General features: G+C 37.8%; 1 protein-coding gene across 1 annotated transcript; it reads right to left on the bottom strand.

Moving 5' to 3' along the window:
- Nucleotides 1-22,058: 22,058 nt before the first annotated feature.
- Nucleotides 22,059-22,850, bottom strand: LOC149250384 (cysteine-rich repeat secretory protein 38-like). The gene has a single exon (XM_089453633.1). It carries the CDS (start codon nt 22,848-22,850, stop codon nt 22,059-22,061), a length of 792 nt encoding a protein of 263 aa, XP_089309759.1.
- Nucleotides 22,851-23,279: the final 429 nt, after the last annotated feature.

Here is a 23,279-nt window from a genome sequence, read left to right on the forward strand (position 1 = left end):
AGATCGAACTTGAGCTTCAAGGAATGAGTAACCACATACAACTTGAGCTTAAAGGAATAGGTAACCAGATACAGGAGGCACTCCTAAAGGGCAAGGAGCCAGCCCACGAGGAGGTGTATAATGGCCATGAATACCATGAGGGTGAGTCTAGCCACTCTCCTCACGTTTGGCACTCCCATCCACCACCCAGTCAGCGACCTCCCAAGTTAGATATGCAGAAATTTGACGGTTCTCACACGTCCGCATGGCTAGCACAAATGGAGCAGTATTTCCAATTGAATCATATCACAGATGAGGGGACTAAGATTATGGTGGGCACCATGTACTTGGACAATGAACGATGGCAATGGAAGGAATGGCATCAGCGTTGCAATGGACATTTTCAGAATTGGGCCCAATTTGCCAAAACTCTTCACAGTCGCTTTGAACAGGAAGACTCTTTTTTGGGGTGTCTCACTAAGCTCCGACAGACGGGTACAGTGGAGGAATATATTACTACTTTTGAAGCCTTAGCCTTCCGCATTAAGGGTCTCACAGATGAGTTCTACATGGAATGCTTTATCAGCGGTCTTAAAGAAGCCATCAAAGCTTAGGTTCTACTCCACCACCCTCCCACATGGACAGAGGCTTGCGAGGTAGCCCGTAAGGTGGAACGTGCATTAACAGCCCAATCCAGCCGCCCCAACTTCCCCGCTAAAGGTCGTCCCTCACAGGCTCCCAATATGACTCAGACACTTAAGATTCAAAAGGTGTCACCTGCGGAAATGGCCGAAAGAAGGAAGCAAGGACTATGTTACTACTGTGATGAAAAATATTCCCCGGGTCATAAATGCAAAGAGCACAAGTTTTTTCAAATAGATGCCACTGACTACAGCTCCACAGAGGAAGATCCACCACTTGAGGAACATGAGGCGATCGAAGAAGATAACCAACAGGAGATTGTATCTGATGAACCAATTATTTCGCTAAATGCATTGGCAGGAATTTCTTCCCCTCAAACTCTCAAAATCAGGGGTTTTCTTAAACATCGCCCAGTAGTAGTCTTGATTGATAGTGGAAGTACCCATAATTTCATCCACCAAAAGATTGCTGAAGCAGCACATTGTTTCGTCCGGGTAGTTTCTAACTTCCAAGTCCAGATTGCAGATGAGGGCACAATGAAATGTGAAGGCCGTTGTGAAAATGTCAATATTCAAATGGGGGATTATCAATTGAAAACCCACATGTTTGCAATACACATGGGGGGTTGCGACATTGTCCTCGGCGCGGAATGGCTCCGCACTCTTGGGCCAATCACAATGGATTTCCAGGAGTTATATATGAGTTTTAAGCAGAACAACTCCACACATACCCTCCGTGGACTACAGGCAGGAGCCCCCTCTATCATCAGCTCGCATAGGATGGAAAAATTGTTAAAAAAGGGCCATCATGGAGTGGTAGCTCAATTTAATGCCATCCAGGTAGTAGACACCATGTCTCCGCCAATTCATCCTGAGATGCAACAGATTTTAAATAAAAATCGGACGGTCTTTGACAAGCCTCATGAGCTTCCACCCTCGCGAGGGGAACATGATCATAGCATCACATTGGTTCCAGGGGCCCAACCCCCAAACGTGCGGCCATACAGATATCCGTTCACCCAAAAGAATGAAATAGAAAAAATCATCAAGGAATTGTTGGAAGAAGGTGTCATTCGTCCCAGCATTAGTCCTTATTCATCTCCAGTGGTCATGGTCCTCAAGAAAGATGGGGAGTGGCGGATGTGTCCAGACTTCAGGGCCCTCAATAAGTTAACAGTCAAAGATAAATTTCCCATCCCAGTGGTTGACGATTTGCTGGACGAACTCAATGGGGCTCAATTCTTCACTAAGTTGGATCTTCGCTCAGGCTACCACCAAATTCGCATGAAGGAAGTCGACATTCCCAAGACATCTTTCAGAACTCATGAAGGCCATTATGAGTTCCTGGTCATGCCATTTGGTCTCTGTAATGCCCCCTCTACTTTTCAGAGCCTTATGAATCACCTCCTCAAACCATATCTCAGAAAATTTGTCCTTGTCTTCTTCGATGACATCCTCATCTATAGTGGCACTTGGGAGGCACATCTTCAGCATGTAGATCTACTCTTGCAACTGCTCCGCACGCATAAATTATTTGTCAAGATGTCTAAGTGTTCGTTTGGCATGGAAGAAGTTGAGTATTTGGGCCACATTGTGGGGCGTGAAGGTGTCAAGGTGGACCCAAAAAAGATCCAGGCAATGAAAGAATGGCCTCAACCTAAGACCTTGAAAAGCTTGAGAGGATTTTTGGGTCTCACAGGCTATTATGGTAAATTTGTCCGCAACTATGGCCACATAGTGAAGCCCCTAACGCAACTCCTATAGAAAAATTCCTTCTTCTGAAACGAAGAAGCACAACAGGCATTTACCGCTCTCAAAACCGCCATGTGTTCCACTCCTGTCTTAGCACTACCGGACTTCACCAAATCATTTGTCATTGAATCTGATGCTTCGGGAACAGGTATTGGAGCGGTCTTAATGCAGGAAGGGCGACCATTGGCCTTCACCAGCCAACAACTAAGTGGGAGGAATCTGGGCCAATATACCTACGAGAAGGAAATGATGGCCATCTTACATGTAGTCGAGACCTGGCGACCTTACTTGTTGGGGCGACGTTTCCAAATCCGCACAAATCATCACAGTCTTAAATATTTTTTGGAGCAACGCCTATCTTCCCCACAAAAAAATAAATGGTTAGCCAAAATGCTGGGATATGATTATGAGATCATTTACAAGAAAGGGAAAGACAACAGGGTAGCAGATGCATTGTCGCGCCAATTTGAGGAGGAAAGTACTCTGCTCGCAATTTCCCTCCCCATTCCAGACTGGATTGAAGAGGCTCACAGGGAATGGTTTTCACATCCCGGGCTCTCCCAACTCATTTCTCAATTGCAGGTAGATCCTAATTCCAGCAAGGGCTACTCATGGCAGAATGATATTCTTCGCTACAAGGACAGAGTCGTAATATCACCAACATCCACCCTCAAAAGTCGCATTTTGGCAGAATTGCACTCATCTCCCATTGCAGGACATTCGGGCTTTCAGAAGACATATTCTTGCACCAGAAGATCATTTTTTTGGGCCGGCATGAAACAGGACATCCTTACTTTCGTAGCAGAATGTGACGTCTGCCAACGCCACAAAGGGGAAACCGTCAACACACCAGGCACATTACAACCATTGCCCATTCCGGCATCAATTTGGACGGAGGTCTCCATGGATTTCATTACAGGTCTTCCAAAGTCTGGGAACAAGTCAGTCATCATGGTGGTTGTGGACGGACTATCGAAGTATGCTCATTTCTGCGCCCTACCCCAACCATTCACACCCACTTTGGTTGCTCAAACTTTCATGGATCAGATCTTCAAATTGCATGGCATGCCCACTTCTATTGTGTCCGACCGCGACCCAATCTTCAACAGTAATTTTTGGCAGGAGCTCTTCAGAATACAAGGCACTCAACTCAAACTCAGTACTTCATATCATCCGCAAACAGATGGTCAAACCGAAGCCGTCAACAAATGTCTAGAAACCTACCTTAGGTGTTTCACTTCAGAAAAACAACACCTTTGGGTACAGTGGTTACCTCTGGCGGAATGGTGGTATAACACCAACTATCATGCCACCACCAAAATGACTCCCTATGAAGTAGTCTATGGACAACTTCCACCTTCCCCTACTTCTTATCTCACGGGGTGCTCCAAAGTACAAGCCGTGGATCAACTCCTACAACACCGCGCAACCATGCTTGCCCATTTGCGCGAGAATCTTCATCAAGCTCAGAACCGTATGAAGCAACAGGCTGACCAACATCGCTCAGAGCGCCAATTTCAAGAAGGGGATCAGGTCTTTTTGAGGCTGCAACCATATAAGCAAACATCACTCAAAGACAAGGGTTGTCAAAAACTCTCTCCAAAATTCTACGGACCATACCAAGTACTTCAGCGCATTGGAGAAGTGGCTTACAAGTTGGCTTTTCCACCTACAGCAAAAATCCACCCAGTTTTCCATGTATCGTGCCTCAAGAAAGTGATTGGGAACAATTTCCGAGTTCAAACCAGTCTACCTGAATTGGACGAAGAAGGGTCAATCTGGCTTCAACCTGAAGAGGTTCTAGACACACGAGACAAGCACCTGCGCGGCCGCATGCTTAAGGAGGTCCTCGTCAAATGGAAAGACACCTCTCCGGAAGATGCAACTTGGGAACCAGCCACTATTCTTCAGCAGTTTTCGCAGCTTTAACCTTGAGGACAAGGCTAGTCTTAAGGGGGATGGCATGTTAGGGTCCCACCCTAACCCCCTTATTTATGTCATGGGATCACGTCATAGTCAAGAGTCAATAAAGCCCATATTAATATTTGTAAGTGGTTAACCCGCAATTAATGACGGGACCACAGTTAGTTGCAAATGGGCGGTAGTATTAGATAGATGGTATTAATAAAACCCACGATATTGGCCCGTGGTATTGCATGTATGAGTCATATATAAAGGATAGAGACTCCCTGCGAGGAGCATCGTGTCTTGTTTTGTAATCGAGCTCTGCTCTATTGGAGGTTGCCCCCTCGAAGAGGCCTATGAACATTTCTCTCTGAATAATAAAATCATTGCTATTTTGTGTTCTGGGTATATTTTTTTGCATATTCTGTGTTCTCGGTATCTTTTCTTCGCAAATTCTATGTTTGGGTATTGCTTTGCAGGTTAAGAGCATAACATTCCGTATATCCCTGACTTTCTTATATGTGCATATCTTCTGTATATGCACAACGTTCATGTATCTGCATTATGTATGTGTAAATTCCATATACAGAAATTTCTCATATATGGAAATTGTGCATGTATGGAAGATATGTGCATGCCTTCTGTATATGCACAATTTCCGTATATGTGCAATTTCTATATATGGAATTTGCACATATCTTCCGTATATGCACAATTTCCGTATATGCACAATTTATGTATATGGAATTTGTGCATATACGATGCAGATACATGAACGACGTTCATATACATAGGATATGAAAATATAGGAAAGTTAGGGATATTCGGAAGATATAGGCATATCTTCTGTATATGCGCAATTTCCGAATATGCGCATATTTTCTGTATAGGCACCATTTCCGTATATGCGAAATTTCTGAATATGGAACTTACGCATATACGATGTAGATATATGAACGCAAATATGTACAAATTGCATATACAGAAATTGCACATATACGGAAATTGTGCATATATGGAAGATATGCACATATTTTCCGTATATGCACAATTTCTGTATATGGAATTTGCGCATATATGATACAAATACATGAACGACCTATATATAATGAAGATATGCACATATAGGAAAGTTAGGGATATACGTAATATATGCGCATATCTTCCGTATATATGCAGTTTTCGTATATGCGCATATCTTCCATATATGCACAATTTACATGTATGCGAAATTTCTGTATATGGAATTTGTGCATATACAATGTAGATACATGAACGAAGATATGTAAAAATTCCATATACATAAATTGCGCATATACGGAAGATATGCCCATATTTTTCGTATATCTCTAACTTTCCTATATGTGGATATCTTCTATATATGCACGTCGTTCATATATTTGCATCGTATATGCGCAAATCCCAATAAAGAAATTACGCATATATGGAAATTGTGCATATACGGAAGATATGTGCATATCATTCGTATATGCACAATTTCTGTATATGCGAAATTTTTGTATATGGAATTTGTGCATATACGATGAAGATACATAAATAAGGTGTATATACAGAATATATGCACATACATGAATGTTATGGATATACGGAAGATATGCACATATCTTCCGTATATGTGCAATTTCCGTATATGTGCATACCTTTTGTATATGTAAAATTTCTATATATGCGCAATTTCTGTATATGGAATTTGCACATATACGATGCAAATACATGATTGAAGATATGTACAAATTCCATATACAGAGATTTTCCATATACAGAAATTGTGCATATACAGAAAATATGCACATATACGGAAATTGCGCATTTACGGAATATATGTACATATCTTCTATATATCCCTAACTTTCTTGTATGTGTAAATCTTCTCTATATACACATTGTTCATGTATCTGCATCGTATATGCACAAATTCCATATACAGAAATTGTGCATATACGGAAATTGCGCATATACAGAAGATATGCGCATATCTTCCGTATATCACTAACTTTCCTATATGTGCATATTTTCCGTATATGCTCGTCATTTATGTATCTGCATCGTATATGCACAAATTCCATATACAGAAATTGCGCATATACGGAAATTGTGCATATACGGAAGATATGCGCAATTTCTGTATATGGAATTTACGGATATACGATGCAGATACAAAAATGACGAATATATACAGAACATATGAACATATAGGAAAGTTAGGGACATACGAAAGATATGCCCATATTTTCCGTATATGCGCAATTTTCATATATGCAGATATCTTTCGTATATACACAATTTCCGTATATGCGAAATTTCTGGATATGAAATTTGTACATATCTTCATTCATGTATCTACATTGTATATGCACAAATTCCATATACAGAAATTGCGCATATACGGAAATTGTGCATATAAGGAATATATACGCATATATGGAAATTGCGCATATACGGATGATATGCGCATATCTTCTGTATATCACTAACTTTCCTATATGTGCATATCTTCCGTATATGCATGTCGTTTATGTATTTGCATCGTATATACGCAAATTCCATATACAAAGATTGCGCATATACAAAAATTGTGCATATACGTAAGATATGCGCATATCTTTCGTATATACACAATTTCCGTATATGCGAAATTTTTGTATATGGAATTTGCGCATATACGATGTAGATACATAAATGACGTGCATATGCACAAGATATGTACATATAAGAAAGTTAGGGATATACGGAAGCTATGCACATATGTTCCTATATGCACAATTTCCGTATATGCGCATATCTTCCATATATGCCCAATTTATGTATATGGAATTTGCGCATATACGATGCAGATACATAAACGACATGCATCAACGGGATATAGCTAAAGGAGGAACGATGTCATCGCCTCGGAACAAATGCAGACCGGAGGGCCAAAAATGTTCGCACATGCAAATGCAAGCGTATTTACTATGGTGTGGTGGAGGGGATGTTTCCCTGCCCTCCCTCGCCTTAAACTCTTTACACTTGGCATCCATCACGTGGCAGGTGGCTAACCTTGTCCAACATCCCCATAGGGGAGCCCTATTCTCTATCGATGATGTGGCTGAGCTCGTCCATCGTCAATGAGTGATGTGGAGGCGGCACGTCAAAGAGAAGCCCTTGGTTGTTGTGATCACAACCCCAGTTAGCTAACTTGTCGGCTGCTTTGTTTCCTTGCCGCCTAATGTGTTCCATGATTATGTAGTCAAAGGAGGGTAAATAGGCATGAATCCATTCACAGATGTATTCCAAATGCCAACTCTTTACCACTTTCTCTAGAGGGGAACCATTGATCAATTTAGATATGAAGGTGATGGCCAGCTATGAATCCAAGAGATGATATGTTGTCTCTTCTTCTGTCATACAGAGGGGGCAACGAAATGGACCTTCGAAGCCTTTCTTTCTGATCCTATCCCAAGTTACGAGCTTTCCATGTGCAATCATCTAGAGGAAGACTGCAACTTTAGGCCCCATGCCACAAAGATAGGGAGTGCTTGGATATATTGATATTTATTCACTCATAAATGGAGCATATATGCAAAGGTGTTCTCAATCATATTTTCTCTAATGTTCATGACTCAAAGAACAGTAGTCCATATTTCCTAACCAAAAATACATTTCACAAAAATATTATTTATAGACTGTTCGTTATATTGCAGAGGCATCAACCATTTTGTCCCATGAAACCTCTTTTTTTAAAGGTATCGCAAGTTAAAATTGTATTATGGAGGATCAACGAAGTGAAACACCTTAAATTGTTGGGAATATGCCACTTCCATATGAGGTTGTTCCACCATCTAAATATTGGAATGACCTTTGTGTGTGATATTTATTCATAAGCAAGCCGACTGTTTACCTTGCCAAATTTGGCATCCAAGTTCTAGACCAACTTTTTCTTTTGTATTACTAAGTCTCACTCCACTAAGATTCATCCCATTTATGAAAGAGCTCCATTCCAATGCTAAAGGACCCACCAATCCAAGCTCTATTTAGGTCATCCAATAACTTGAGGAGGTCTGGTGAGGATGCACTCTTTTAGTATTTGACAGGTAGAAAATCCCTTTGGAGCGTAAGATTTGAATCAAATTGGGGGATAGTTTGTAGACAACAGCTCCCTCTATGAAGGGATATTTTCTAAGCACAATTTGTTTTCCATCCCCTACATTCCATGCTAACGAGTTGAAGAGAGTGGGAAAGGAATCCATGAGAGCTTTCCCAACAATAAAGCCTCTTTTAATAGCTTTCCCTGCCTATTTTTTGAGCCAATCAACTATTCACTGCCTATTTAAATATTTTTCTTTTAAAACCAAACTTCAAAGAACTTCACCAAATAGGCCTCTCCACATATTTTTCAGTGCTAAGACTTTTGCAAACTAGTTCAAATTTTTGAACCCCTAACCTCCAAGACTTTTTGAGATTGATAAGGAGGTCCAAATTACCAAATGAAAACTTTCTTTGCTATTTTTCCAGGTCCACAGAAATATAAACATTAACTGTCTCATGGATGTAAGGAGGGCGATGGGAATCTTTGCTAATGATAACTAATAAAGTGGAATATGCACATATCTTCCGTATATGCACAATTTCTGTATATGCGCAATTTTTGTATATGAAATTTGCGCATACATGATGCAGATACATAAACGACGTGCATATACAAAAAATATGCACATACAGGAAAGTTAGGGATATAAAGAACATATTCGCATATCTTCTGTATATGAGCAATTTCTGTATATGCGCATATCTTCCGTATATACACAATTTTTGTATATGCGAAATTTCTATATATGGAATTTGTACATATCTTCGTTCATGTATCTACATCGTATATATGCAAATTCCATATACAGAAATTGTGCATATATGGAAATTGTGCATATACGGAAGATATGAAAATATACGGAAATTGCGCATATACGGAATATATGCGCATATGTTCTGTATATCCCTAACTTTCTTGTATGTGCATATCTTCCATATATGCACATCGTTCATGTATCTGCATCGTATATGCAAAAATTCCATATACAGAAATTGCTCATATATGGAAATTGTGCATATACAGATGATATGCGCATATCTTCCGTATATACACAATTTCTGTATATGCACAATTTCTGTATATGGAATTTGTGCATATACGATGCAAATGCATGAACGACGTGCATATACAGAGGATATGCGCATACAAGAAAGTTAGAGATATATGGAAGATATGCGCATATATTTTGTATATGTGCAATTTCCGTATATGCGCATATCTTCTGTATATGCACAATTTCCGTATATGCGAAATCTCTGTATATGGAATTTTTACATATCTCCGTTCGTGTATCTGCATCATATATGCACAATTCCATATACAGAAATTGCGCATATACGGAAATTGTACATATACGGAAGATATGCACGTATACGGAAATTGCGCATATATGGAAGATATGCGCATATCTTCCTTATATCCCTAACTTTCGTGTATTTGCATATCTTCCGTATATGTACATCGTTTATGTATCTACATCGTATATGTGCAAATTTCATATACAGAAATTTCGCATATATGAAAATTGTGCATATACAGAAGGTATGCGCATATATGGAAATTGCACATATATGGAAGATATGCACATATCTTCTGTATATCCCTAACTTTCCTGTATGTGCATATCTTCCATATATGCAAATCGTTTATGTATATGCATCATATATGCGCAAATTCCATATACAGAAATTGCGCATATACAAAAATTGTGCATATACGGAAGATATGCACATATCTTCCGTATATCCCTAACTTTCCTGTATGCGCGTATCTTCCGTATATGCACGTCGTTTATGTATCTGCATCGTATATGCGTAAATTCCATATACTGAAATTGCGCATATACAGAAATTGTGGATATATGGAAGATATGCACAATTTCCATATATGTGCAATTTTTGTATATGGAATTTGCGCATATACGATGCAGATACATAAATGAGGTGCATATACGGAAGATATGGACATACAGGAAAGTTAGGGATATACGGAGGATATGTGCATATCTTTTGTATATGCGCAATTTCTGTATATGCACATATCTTCCATATATGCACAATTTCCGTTTATGCGAAATTTCTATTTATGGGATTTGTACATATCTTCATTCATGTATCTACATCGTATATGTGCAAATTCCATATATAGAAATTGCGCATATACGGAACTTGTGCATATACGGAAAATATGCGCATATACGGAAATTGCGCATATACGGAAATTGTCCTCAGGAAATGATCTTGGTTTCTTCTTGAGTTCATTGTCCAACGAGCTCATAAAATGTTGGGAGTCTATTGTTATTGCTTATAGCAGTGATGGAGGGTTCCTAGATTAGAGGAAGACCTTAAAGAGAGATCATTACCAACTCTCTATCAGATATAGTCTCACCAGCAATCTGTATTTGATCCCTTAGTTGAGATACCTCGGTGATATAGGATTGCAAAGATTCCCCCTTATTCATATTAAATTCCTTGAGCTTATTATTAAGGAGAGGATATGATTCAAATTTTTGACTTGTCATGCATCCCGACCAACTTATCATAAATGTCTTTAGAACTCTTCAAATTACCAACATAAACAAGTAAATGATCTTGCAAACCATGAATGAGAAGTTTCTTAGCTTTGAGGTCACCTTTCTTGTACCTAGGTTTGATAGTAGTAGAAGCATTCACCAGAGGTTCAAGTAGCTTTCCTTGCACATATTCCAAGACATCGTTGTCATCCGATATGACTCTCAACTTGATATTCCAAGAAACAAAGTTAGATGAGTCACCTAGCTTCTCATTATCCTTGAAGTAAGAGGTAGGCATCTAGGCCAAATCAAATAGGATCCTTTAGCTTTTTTCAAAGACAATTTCTTGTCTCTTATTTCGTGATTCTTGGAACTATGCAATCCTTTGTCGTTGAACATTATGCAATTCCTTAAGGAAGTGAACTGTGAAATCCTCTGAGTTAGGAAGTCACTGAGCAAACAAAATGTGCAATCCTTCTCTGACAGTTAGAAATGTGAAATACTTTGTCACTGGGAATTGTGTAGTCCTTTCTTCCAGTGGATAGGGCAGTCTTCCAGAACAATCCAACTACATGTCCCTAGAAAATGTGGAATGTGCATTCCTCTTTGACCATGTGGCATAAGTTTCGATATTTGGTCTATGGACAAGTGTCACTTTCTCCTTGATTTTAGGCATGAGTGTCAAAAACCCTAACCCTAATCCCATGGTGGTAAATATATATCATAGAGACTTGTAGAGAACATTTTCACATTCGACATTGGATCTCTATCCATACCCATCAGTTCAAGGAGCTTTGTATTTGGTTTGCAACTCTTTTACGAGTAAGTTTTAAAGTGTTGCTTTTGTGTTTGCAAGAGGCTCTTTTCCCATTTATTATTGTATTTACTAGTGTTCTTACTATTACCACCTTCTATAAGTGTTTTTTCAGTCTGTCTTTTTTTTGTACAAGTGTTGCATCCCTCCCAAGTCATTTTGCCTACCAACAATTACTGCTACTAGGTCTTTTTATGCATCCATGTTCTGCCCTTTACATGATCATTTATGGTCATTGATAGTGATTTATCTAACTCATTCTACGGTGGATCTACACTTGTCCTTTCCTTATACCAAAATCTAAAGCTTGATTCCTTCTCCGGATGAACTACATCATCTTTAAGGCCTGATGTCTTCTCCAACTGTGCATTGTGCAATCCCAAGTAGAGAACCACCTCCTTATCAACTACCACTTTGCAATGTGTAGTTACTGGCCTCCTCCAGTAATGTATTGTGTAATCTCAGCCATCAGTGGTCCAAACTAGCCACGGAAATTGCACAATACGCAATCCTCTTGCTCCTCTGCCAGATGAGACTGCACATTGCACAATTCCAAGCCTCAAACCAAACCTCTATCAATCAAGACTGTGAAATCCCACTTATCACTATGCATTGTATAATTGCATAGCCTAGTGTGCCCTCATGTAGCACAGTATGTCAGAATATGTCTACTCAATCACTGTTTTGTTGCTTTTGTGTTTGCAAGAGGCTCTTTTCCCATTTATTATTGTATTTACTAGTGTTCTTACTATTACCACCTTCTATAAGTGTTTTTTCAGTCTGTCTTTTTTTTGTACAAGTGTCGCATCCCTCCCAAGTCATTTTGCCTACCAACAGTTACTGCTACTGGGTCTTTTTATGCATCCATGTTCTACCCTTTACATGATCATTTATGGTCATTGATAGTGATTTATCTAACTCATTCTATGGTGGATCTACACTTGTCCTTTTCTTATACCTAGATCTAAAGCTTGATTCCTTCTCCAGATGAACTACATCATCTTTAATGCCTGATGTCTTCTCCAACTGTGCATTGTGCAATCCCAAGTAGACAACCACCTCCTTGTCAACTACCACTTTGCAATGTGTAGTTACTGGCCTCCTCCAGTAATGCAATATGTAATCTCAGCCATCAGTGGTCCAAACTAGCCACGGAGATTGCACAATGCGCAATCCTCTTGCTCCTCTGCCAGATGAGACTGCACATTGCACAATTCCAAGCCTCAAACCAAACCTCTGTCAATCAAGACTGCGAAATCCCACTTATCACTATGCATTGTATAATTGCATAGCCTAGTGTGCCCTCATGTAGCACAGTATGTCAGAATATGTCTCCTCAATCACTGTTTTGTTGCTTTAATATTGATTGTTGCACTAATCTGCTAGAGCTAACTTGTTATCGCCATGCGTGTATCTCTTGCCACTGGTACTGTAAGTCTTGAACATATTTCTCTCTCATCAGCATATAGCATCATGCCTCCCAAGATATCAGCATCAAAGGAGGCTACAATAGGAAGTATCGAGGAAGTTATTGAAAGCTCCTCAACATTAGTTCCCATTCTACTTGACACACAGTTGTACATTGAGAAGGTCTCTAATATCATAAGGAATATCATTAAGGATGAATTCACTGTTACAAAATTTAAGGCAGATATAAAATATAGGCGGGTATACATCAACATCCAATGACCAAATCTTCACAAGGTTGCTTGTAGATTCCCAGTCTTATCATGTGTAGATGTCATCAAATGGTTCCTGCAATGATTAGATACCAAGAGCATGTATTTAAAAAACACTAGTGGGCATCATCTTGCCTCATACTACCCATATGATATACACTTGATCTACCACTTTTCGAAGCCTGAGCAACATATTGACTCTCATTTCTATGCAACAAAAGGCTATCTCAACACCAAGGAAATGGTCAAGGTGTGAGTGAAGGAACTGACAAAGTTTTTCCAAACTCCAAATGATAATTATAAGAGTAAATCACTCGAAAAGGTGTTTCAATAGTGTTTTGGTGCCAAGTTTATGAACTCAATAATAATGAATCCTTCCTAGAAGGATGGGTTTACATGTTATATCATATTGTTCCAGAAGGAATATATTTAATTGGTTTGATCTTCTACCTCAACGGCTAAAGATAAACATGAACAAGGTGAAAAAAACCACCAAAAGGCAAGCATAAATAGTTCTACATATCTGCCTACCTGTTAGATGAGATAAGTGCTTACAATTCTTTCCCTCATAGGGATTGGAAATGGACACTAAGAAAGTCTCTTATCCATATTTATTGCAAATTGTTAGCAGAGTGCAACTACAAAGGAGTGTTTGAAAAACTAGTTGATCACTTCTTCAGGGTCTTATAACAGATGATATTTGAAGTAGAATCCCCTTGCATGTCTCATGAGGCAATGCATTCAGTATCAAAAGTTGTGGATTGGTTTCCCTCACCAGATGGAAAATAGCTCAGTGTTTGGCTCCTAGAAACTATCTCATCTCTTGTCGAGGTATGCCACGGACAATGCAGTCATGCAAGAGGTTGCATATCAACATGTCATAGTTCTAACTACAATACTACAAAGGAATAAGAAGGCACTATGGACTTCTCTTCCTTGCAGGTGGGATCTTACGAGATCAAGAACTTGAAGGTCACAGATGCTCAAGTCACATAATTGGGGAGCCTCAAGCTTGGTACACTAGATTTCCATCAGTACAATCCAATGGAAGTTTGCAAGAAACATTATGCCAAGTTGTACTTTGAATGACCATATGGGACCTATGTTAGGTCAAAGGAAGAAAATATGAAGAATTGCTATAATGCCTCTCGCTCACATGCACTAGGCAATCAAGTAGGCCCTTCCAACGCAATTTCCAAAAACAATTACCACCCAAGAAGAAAGAAGTCGGAAGAGAACACTCGAATAAGTACTAAGTATAAGAGGAAGGTTTCCCAAAACCCAGCAGAGGATAAAAGTTGAAAGTTCAAGGTAGATCTAGCTATTCTAAAATCATCTATTGTAGTAGAAAGGAAGAGGAAGCAATGGAAAATAGAAAGGATGCAGGAGGAAGAAGATAAGAAGATGGAAGAGAGGGAAAGGAAGAATTTGGAGGAAATGCAGGCACAAGAAGAAATAAAGAGAAAGGAAGAAGAAGAATATAGACTTAAGCAGGTAGAAGAAGAAAGGCATAAACAACCATAAGAAGAAGGGAGTAGAAAAAAGTAAGATCATGAGCTTGTTCAAGAGATTGAGGAGTAGATATTAGCCCATGACATGGACATAGAATAAGGGAAGAAGAACCAAAATGTTTACCTCATTCCTAGTACAGAGAAGATCGTCAGTCCACCTCCACATCCCCCTACAAATGGTTAAGTCCCAGGTGGTGAAGAATAAATCTCTCCTCTAGATGAAGACTTGATCATGGATATTTCTAGCTTGATATGCACATATCAAGGAAGATATGCACATATCTTCTGTATATGCACAATTTTCGTATATGCACAATTTTTGTATATGGAATTTGCGCATATACGATGTAGATACATAAACGACGTGCATATATGGAAGATATGCACATATAAGAAAGTTAGGGATATACATAAGATATGCGCATATCTTCCGTATATGCAAAATTTTCGTATATGCGCATAAAAGATATACACATATAAGAAAGTTAGGGACCCTGTTACACGAAAAATGAGAAATACATGGAGAAATGTGACTGCAAAAACATTTTTTCATGTACTTCTCATTGTTCGTGTAGCGGAGTGAATTGAAAGTATGCAAAAAGGGTACTTCTTGGATGAGGAATTAAATTCCGCATAGAAAGAGTGCCCCCACTTGAAATTTGAGCAAAAACATATGGAAATAAGTTGAAAATACGAGTTGAAAAAATAGTTTTTCTTTTTTCCCTCTAAAATTTGATGATGTAATCTAATTTTATTTTATTATTTCCACTATTATATTATAATATTCATTAGGAGGCTCATTTTAGACCTCAAAATTTCTCTAATGTGAGGTGAAGTGACCCAACATAGTCATTTATTTGGAAGCATGCACACAAGTCCAATGCAACATAAAAAATGGGTCATGTCATATGTAGAAGCCACTACTTACATCATCTTCAAACTTCAAAATAACTCATATAATTCATGCTATTTTCCACCTTTAGGTATGGGAGGGTCATTATTAGTACATATTACATGTGTCAATGCCCAAGAAGAGAAGTGGTTACCAAGAAAGGCCATTAAAGAGTAGGTGTAGTGATATATAGTATGGTTTGGCATGTGACTTCATAAGTTGCATTACACAATCAAGCAAGGTTATTTTAGATATTCATTAACATGAACACATTTGAAAATGGAGGAGCACATATGCTTTGATATACCCTTTCCTTGGCACTATTTCTTATGACCACTTTATTTGGCTTTTTTTCAAACTTCATTTCATTGAGTCCTTTTTTATCCATATGAGTTTCATTAGATAAAACTTCAAATAATTTCATTTAGTCCTTTTATAAGTGATGCATTTCCTCGCATAGGACTTAGGGTAATGACCTCATTATGAGGGGGCAATTACTCAAGCTTTGCCTTGGCTTTTTATTTTTTATTTTATTTTATTTTCGTTTTACTTTGCATCTTTCTCTTCCTCCCCCTTTTTTTTATTTAGTTAAATTGACCTTCACCTTATAATTCCTTCTCATGGGATTATGATGCCTGAACCTTTTTGTGACAGGTGACAACAACCATGAAAGCGACAATGGGAAATGGGAAATATGGAAAGTGTTAAGTATGGATTGTGATATGGGAATGCTACCCCTAATAGTATAACTCAAACTAATAGTGACAACACTTATCTAGAAGATGTTGATCATCACCAAGGTAAAACAAGGCAAAAGGCACAAATTTAGAGCATCACGATCCATTATCTAACTCAAAGAATCATCAACACTTAATGACAAGTACATAAGGCATTAAAACTCAATATGAGGCGAGAAAATAATGTAATTCATGTATGTTATGCACCATATCCATCAAATGCGAGTGAACTAAGAAAATGTGGGAGGAATCTTTGGTTAACAATTGGTGGAGAATCATAAATCTCATCCGTGGAATTGGGACAGTCGGTTTTTGGAGGACTAAATGACCATATTTTTAAAACCTATTTCTATGGTAGATTCCTCTATGAATCTAGTTTACAAGGCAATTGGAATCACTCATTTTCGATATCGTATGAGGAAGTTATGATCAAAATAATGACTGTCTATCGTAAATCAGCACTCCTAAAACTCTCTTTCCGGCTGTTCCTTAGAGTATTTGACCTATCAATTATTCTTGTCTTCAAAACCTGTTTCTATTGGAGATAAATAAATGAATCTACTTTCATTTCCAATTTGAATCATTCAAATTCGACATCAAATGAAGAATCTATGCTTAAAACATTCATTGTTGTTCTAAGTGGGGTAATCGAAAATGACTCTGTTATGCAGGTTGTTCTAACTAAAATTGACATATCATACCATTGAATTTTTAAAACCTGTTTTTATTGGAGATATAGCTTTGAATTATCTCTCATTTGGCTTTGGAATCACTCAATTTGGACGAAAAACAAAGAAGTTGTGATTAAAACACTGCAGGTTAGCATGATTGGCCACTGCTCTCCCGCAAGTGACAAATAAATTTTACTTTCTTATTTTCTCCAACTTTATTAGAAACAACCATCTCCATGCAATTTTATACTGAATTGCCTAGAATTGGACTTCAAAGCCTAAGCATGACAATTTACAGAATAATCTTGATATTGATTGAATATTAAAATATAGTGTTACATCTAACAAACTCAAATTCATAAAAATTATCTAACAAAAATCTCAACATAGGTTGTTTCCAATCCAACATCATACCTAAATCTAACACTTTCCTATTTCTAATATTCCTTTTTTTTTTGACAAATTCGGTTGCTATTATAAATCTGAAAAAAAGAGGGAGACTGAGCTCCTGAAATACATGCTGAGGTGCCAAGAAGAGCTAGGGAAGAAGGAGTTATAACTTAAACAAAATTCCTCCTTAATCCTGCCTTTTGGGCTTCTAAAAACTAAAGACTAGAGGTAAATCCTAACAAACTGCAGTAGTAAATAACAACATTTACAAAGAATATCAATCTATATTACTGTGGCTGATGTGTCAAGCAGTGGACTCTTCAGGTTTTTCGTCGGTACTGACTTGCTTCAAGCTTGACGAACTTGTTGGAGCTGCGTTTTTCTTTTCTGTTGTTCCTTTTCTGCTGTATTTTATGTTGTTCCATTTTTTCTACTATTCCTGGAAGAGCGATTTGGAAGCGCAGAGGAGGGATGGTTGGGAGGTAGAAGGACAGTCGGTCCACTGATGAGAGGTGAGGGAGTGATGATTCCAATAAACTACCAGATCCCTATGCGGATCTTAGTCACAGGCAGAATGAGGACAATCTTTGACCAAGATATCATATCGGATGATCTGAGGTGTTAATCAAATCCTGGAGGTCTCTTCATCATGGAATATGCTGAAATGATTCCATGCCATTGCAGATGAGGTAGCCCAATGGTCTGGCACAGGCTTTGTTGGCTTAACTGTCAGCAATTTTATTGAGCGATCACAGAACATGATAATAGCACACATCTTTTATGGTGTGTCCTAAGATTTGGCACCGTTTGATAATCTGTTGAAGGAGAGCATTGAGAAGATTCGTGTTCTGAACCATTGCATTGACGACTATCGTCGAGTCTCCCAATATCGTGACTGTGTCTATACCAAGCTTCCCAAGTTGGATAAGACCTTGGTACAGGGCCAGGTCTTCTGCTCTGTTATTGGAAGTATGGCCAAGACCCCACTTGTATGAGAGTATTTTATCCCCATTATCATTAAAAATGACTCCTCCTGCCCCTGCTACCCCGAGATTCGTCTTTGAGGCCCCATCGAAACAGAGATAATCCCTATTGTTGTTATTAAGCCAACCTACAAATTCTTCCTCTTTTAGCCTGATCTTCCAGTTAGGGGAAACATTGTTGTTTTTGTTGCTAGCAACGTTGCGCTTCTGATTGCTTATGTTTTGGTCTAACAGGTGTCCAATGAATATGCATTCTTCTATGCTGAGTTCACTAACATTTATACTTCTCGGATTCTTAACTGAGATGATCTAAAGGGCAAGACTCATTGCCTTGGTATAAAGACTTCTAACAGTGGAATCCTTATCCTTAAAACCCTTTTGGTTTCGTGTCAGCCAAATATTCCATAGCATATTGCGGGGAAGAATATCCTAGACTCTCTTCACTGTGTTATTTTTCCTGTGCTGCTAGGGGTAGTTTTTTTTCCATTTGTAAATAATTTCTCCTATGGTGTTTTGGGTGTTCCATGGGATTTGATTGTTATGAGATAAATTCCTCCAATAGTCGATGGAAAAAGGGCATTCAATAAAGAGATGATGCATTGATTCTTTAGCAGCTAAGCAGTTAGGACATCGAGAGGGGCCATTGATTCCCCTCTTTTGCAAATTTTCGGCTGTGAGGACTTTCCCTTTGAGGAGGGTCCAGAGAAAAAACTTAATTTTTGGAATTGCCTCAGATTTCTAAACCACCTTCCAGTGGTTCCAACTTGGCATGGAGAAGCTGGTGTTGCAAATGTAATGGTGAGTAGCTTGGATGGTGTAAGAGGAACCGGATGGGTCCCAATGAAACCCATCAAGATCGTTCTTTTTTACAGGGGCTACACTGTGCAAATGGGATTGAAGGGCAGAAAGACTTGCGTTAAGGCCATTGGGTATGGCTGGGAAGGCCCAACCTGACCGATGAAGGGTGTGAGGATCCCATTGGGAGATCTGGTCTAGGAAATGTATGCATGTTCTTTCAAAAAAAGAAAGGATAGGGTGGACTCCCCCGTGTCTATTTATTGGCTGCTGACACATGATTCTGTCAGCTCCAATATTCATGCTTGCACCTCCCTTGGGGAATTTTTAAGTATTTTGAGCGATTAGTGGAATTTCTCTCTTGCGTAATCGCCAAATTTTGGAGGAGTCTCTATTGGGAATATCTCGATCAAGAAGCTGTTGTCTAGGAAAATTAAGATATTTAATTTCCAAAACTTTTTTCCACCATGTTGGTGTCCAGTAATGACTCTCCAGACAATTTTTCCTCAAAGGCTAAATTGAGAAATTTAGGGGATCTAATTATAAGACCTCCTCGGTCTGCAGTTGCTCCAAGTGTATCTCCTATTTTTTGGAATGATATTGACTAGATCGTGGTCATGCATAATGTCTTCTAGCTGAGTTTTGAAAGGATCCGGGGAGAAAATACCTCCTCTTTTCTCATTAGCATGGAGAACAAGATTTAGATCTCCTCCTAGTATGACATTGGTATTCTCCTCTACGTTCATGTCGACTTTGATTTCCTCCCAACAACACTCCTTATCCCTGAAGTGGTTAGGCGCATAAATGTTGTATATAACTAGAGTCTGCTGATCTTCTTTGTTTTCTAACACTGTTTGGATCCAATGCTGGTTAATAATTTCTGACTTATAATTCCAAATGTTTTGATTCCAGATTGTAGCGATTCCTCCGGAAGCTCCCCTGGATTCACTAATGCTTCCATTGTACTGCTTGTTCTGTTCAATGATTTTAGTCGTATCCTGCAGGCTTTGCTTTGTTTCCTGTAACAAAAAGATCCCTAGTTTTTCACAATAAATAAGATCTTTCAGGGCTGCAACTTTGGAGGGGTGCCCTATACCCCTGCAATTCCAAGATAGGATTTTCATCATTAGGCTATTTCTAATATTCCTTATATTTACCATATAAATATATATTTTAGTTCAAAATCGATTTAAGAAATAATATATTCTATATTTATTTATATGATTAATAATTTTAGAAAATTATAATCAATAATATATTTAAATTCTCTATCATTTTTGTACAAGTAATATCTTAATGTAAATCGGGCTAGTGAGATTTTGTTCATGCATAAATGATTTCTATATGACTAATTTTACTAAAAATCATGCCTCGTGAGCACAAATGATTTTTGAAAATTATATGAATCAAAAGTTTGAACTTCAAATATTATTTTTTTATTTAATATATATACATTTTTAAATTAAAATAAAGTTTTGACTTATTAAATAAATTGATAGCTAAATAAATATATTAATATTTTAGTTATTTTTTTTAAATAAAGTAATATTTTAATTTTAATTTTTTTAACGAACCTAAAATGTAAAAACTAAAACATTTAAATACTAAAATTTTAACGACTAATAAATTGAAACATTCTTAACAAATAATAATTTGAAACCGTACATTACTTATTCACATTTAACTTTTTATTCGCACTTAACTTTTTAATATAAAATAAGGTTTGTGGAAAAACTATGAAACAATGATAAGTTTGAACTTCTATTTCAGGTTTTGTTATTTACATGTAGTTTTGATGTGCAATGGGGTTTGTAAAGTTTTGGAAAATAAATTAATAAATAAATATAAGTATTTATTTTGATTAATGTTTTTTTGGGAGATAAAATAAACTCTATTTTAAATGGTTATTTTTCCAAATTCAAGAAAACTAAATCTAATTATATAAACAAAATAAATAAAATTTTAACCACTTAACAAGATTATCTTATTTATAACTTATCTTTTTAATATAAAGTAAGTTTTGTGAATTTCTATACATGAAATGTCTTTTTAAGTTTAACATAAAATTCAATATGGATATTAATATGGATATTTGTTTTCCATAAATTAAAAAAAACTAGCTTTTAATTATATGAACCAAAAAAATAAAATGATAAAATTTTAAACTTGAATAAAAATATATTATATATAACAAATTAATTAATATAAAAGAATATTTTTTATTTTTTTTTGGGTTAATGAAACAATGATTTTAGGAACTACTTTTAATATAAAATAAAATAAAATTGGTGAGTTCTTATTTATGAACAATAATTTTAAGAAACATATAATATAAAATAGAATTTGTGAGTTTTTATTTATAAATAATAATTTTAAAATATTTATAATATAAAATAAATTTGTGAATTTTTGTTTATGAATAATAATTTTAAGTAATTAGAAGTAAAAGTCGAACTTTCTTTCTCTTGAAACCAGATTTTTTTTAACTCATACCCAACTTTTTAATGTAAATTGAATATCTAGAGATTTTAGGAAACCATTAACATATAAAATAAACGCCTGCAATAGACCCGCACAGAATGACCACATTTCTCGGAGAATTTCCTGTAGCGTAAACGATCATTTATGTTTCTGAGAAATCAGGGCACTCAAGTTGTTCTCAAACCGAGATAATCAGAACTTCGACAATAAAGAAAAATACATATAATTAAACATTACTCTGATGCGCTGTAGCGTTGCTGGGAAATAACGTGGAGAAGGGGTATGTCTCGAACCGAATTCTGCAACTTCCTAACAACGCTTCGCCCCCTTCTTTTTCCATAAAAGGATACAGATTTTTGAGCGCTATTAACAAACATGATTTGCAGTGTTCTATGGGCAAATCTCTCCAGCATTCCACCAAACCGAAAACCCTGTGCGTTTCAGAGAAAGAGGAGGTAGCGAATTCTGCAGCTAATCCCTTGCTTGCGAGATCGGAATTTTCACCAGTCAGAGGACGAAGTAGATTCATGACCTCATTCTGAAAAACAGCCGGATTGTCCTTCGCTCTCTGGGGATTTTGGAGAATAGAAACGACATGGGCATCTAAGACTGAAAAGAAACTGAAATTATCATAGCGCAAGAAACACACATCGAACCACACTAGGCCGCCTATGTCATTCTCGCAAAGTTGTTGAAGTACGATGCTCGCTTCCTGTGCACAGCTAGAGCATTCTTCTAGCGATGCGTCGTCTCTGCACTGGACGAGGCCATACACCTTGTCTTCTGCGTTCTGGCCATGCCAAAAGGTGTTAAACCCCGTATTTGCTGCATTGTTAGCTAGATCATACATAACTCTGTGCAAATTGCTCTCAAACCTACCTCCATGAGCATAACCAGTATCGTTCTTGCAATCGCCAGCTCGTAACTCCGAAATTCCCAAAGGAAAACTAATGAATAGCAAGCAGATTAAGAAAACGAAGTGTAATGATATGGTATTGTAGCCATTAAACCTCCCCATATTATGAAACACCGATTCTTTCAAAGCCAAGCCCCGCCTGTTTAGAGAATTTCGCCAATCGAGAGTTCTGTTAATATTGGCGAGTGATCTAATAATATATCTGAATGACTGATGTATCTAGCAGCATTATCGTAGGCTCGGGCAGCCTCCTCTGCGGTGTCAAAAGTGGCGAGCCAGACTCTTCTTTTCTTCCAGGGGTCTCCGATCTGGGCTGCGAATCTCCCCCATGGCGTTTTCCTCACGCCTCTAAAATGTATTTCCTTCATAGTTGCTGATGACGCCTCGTCTTCACAGCCGCCTCTTCCGATCTTATCTTCATTCCCACTCTCGCCATCTGTATGGTGTCTACTGCCATGGTGCTCGGAGATCCGTCTCCCTTCAAACAAACAAAAGTGGAACTTAACCCAATCGATTAGGGCAACAAAATAT

Source organism: Pinus tabuliformis, chromosome 7, assembly GCF_031772625.1.
Source record: "Pinus tabuliformis cultivar Carrire ecotype Pingquan chromosome 7, CPIR1, whole genome shotgun sequence".
Classification (NCBI taxonomy): Eukaryota; Viridiplantae; Streptophyta; class Pinopsida; order Pinales; family Pinaceae; genus Pinus; species Pinus tabuliformis.

What these genes read in the sequence shown, in the direction of transcription:
- LOC149250384 (XM_089453633.1), bottom strand. Translation starts at nt 22,850, where the DNA reads ATGGGGAGGTTTAATGGCTACAATACCATATCATTACACTTCGTTTTC.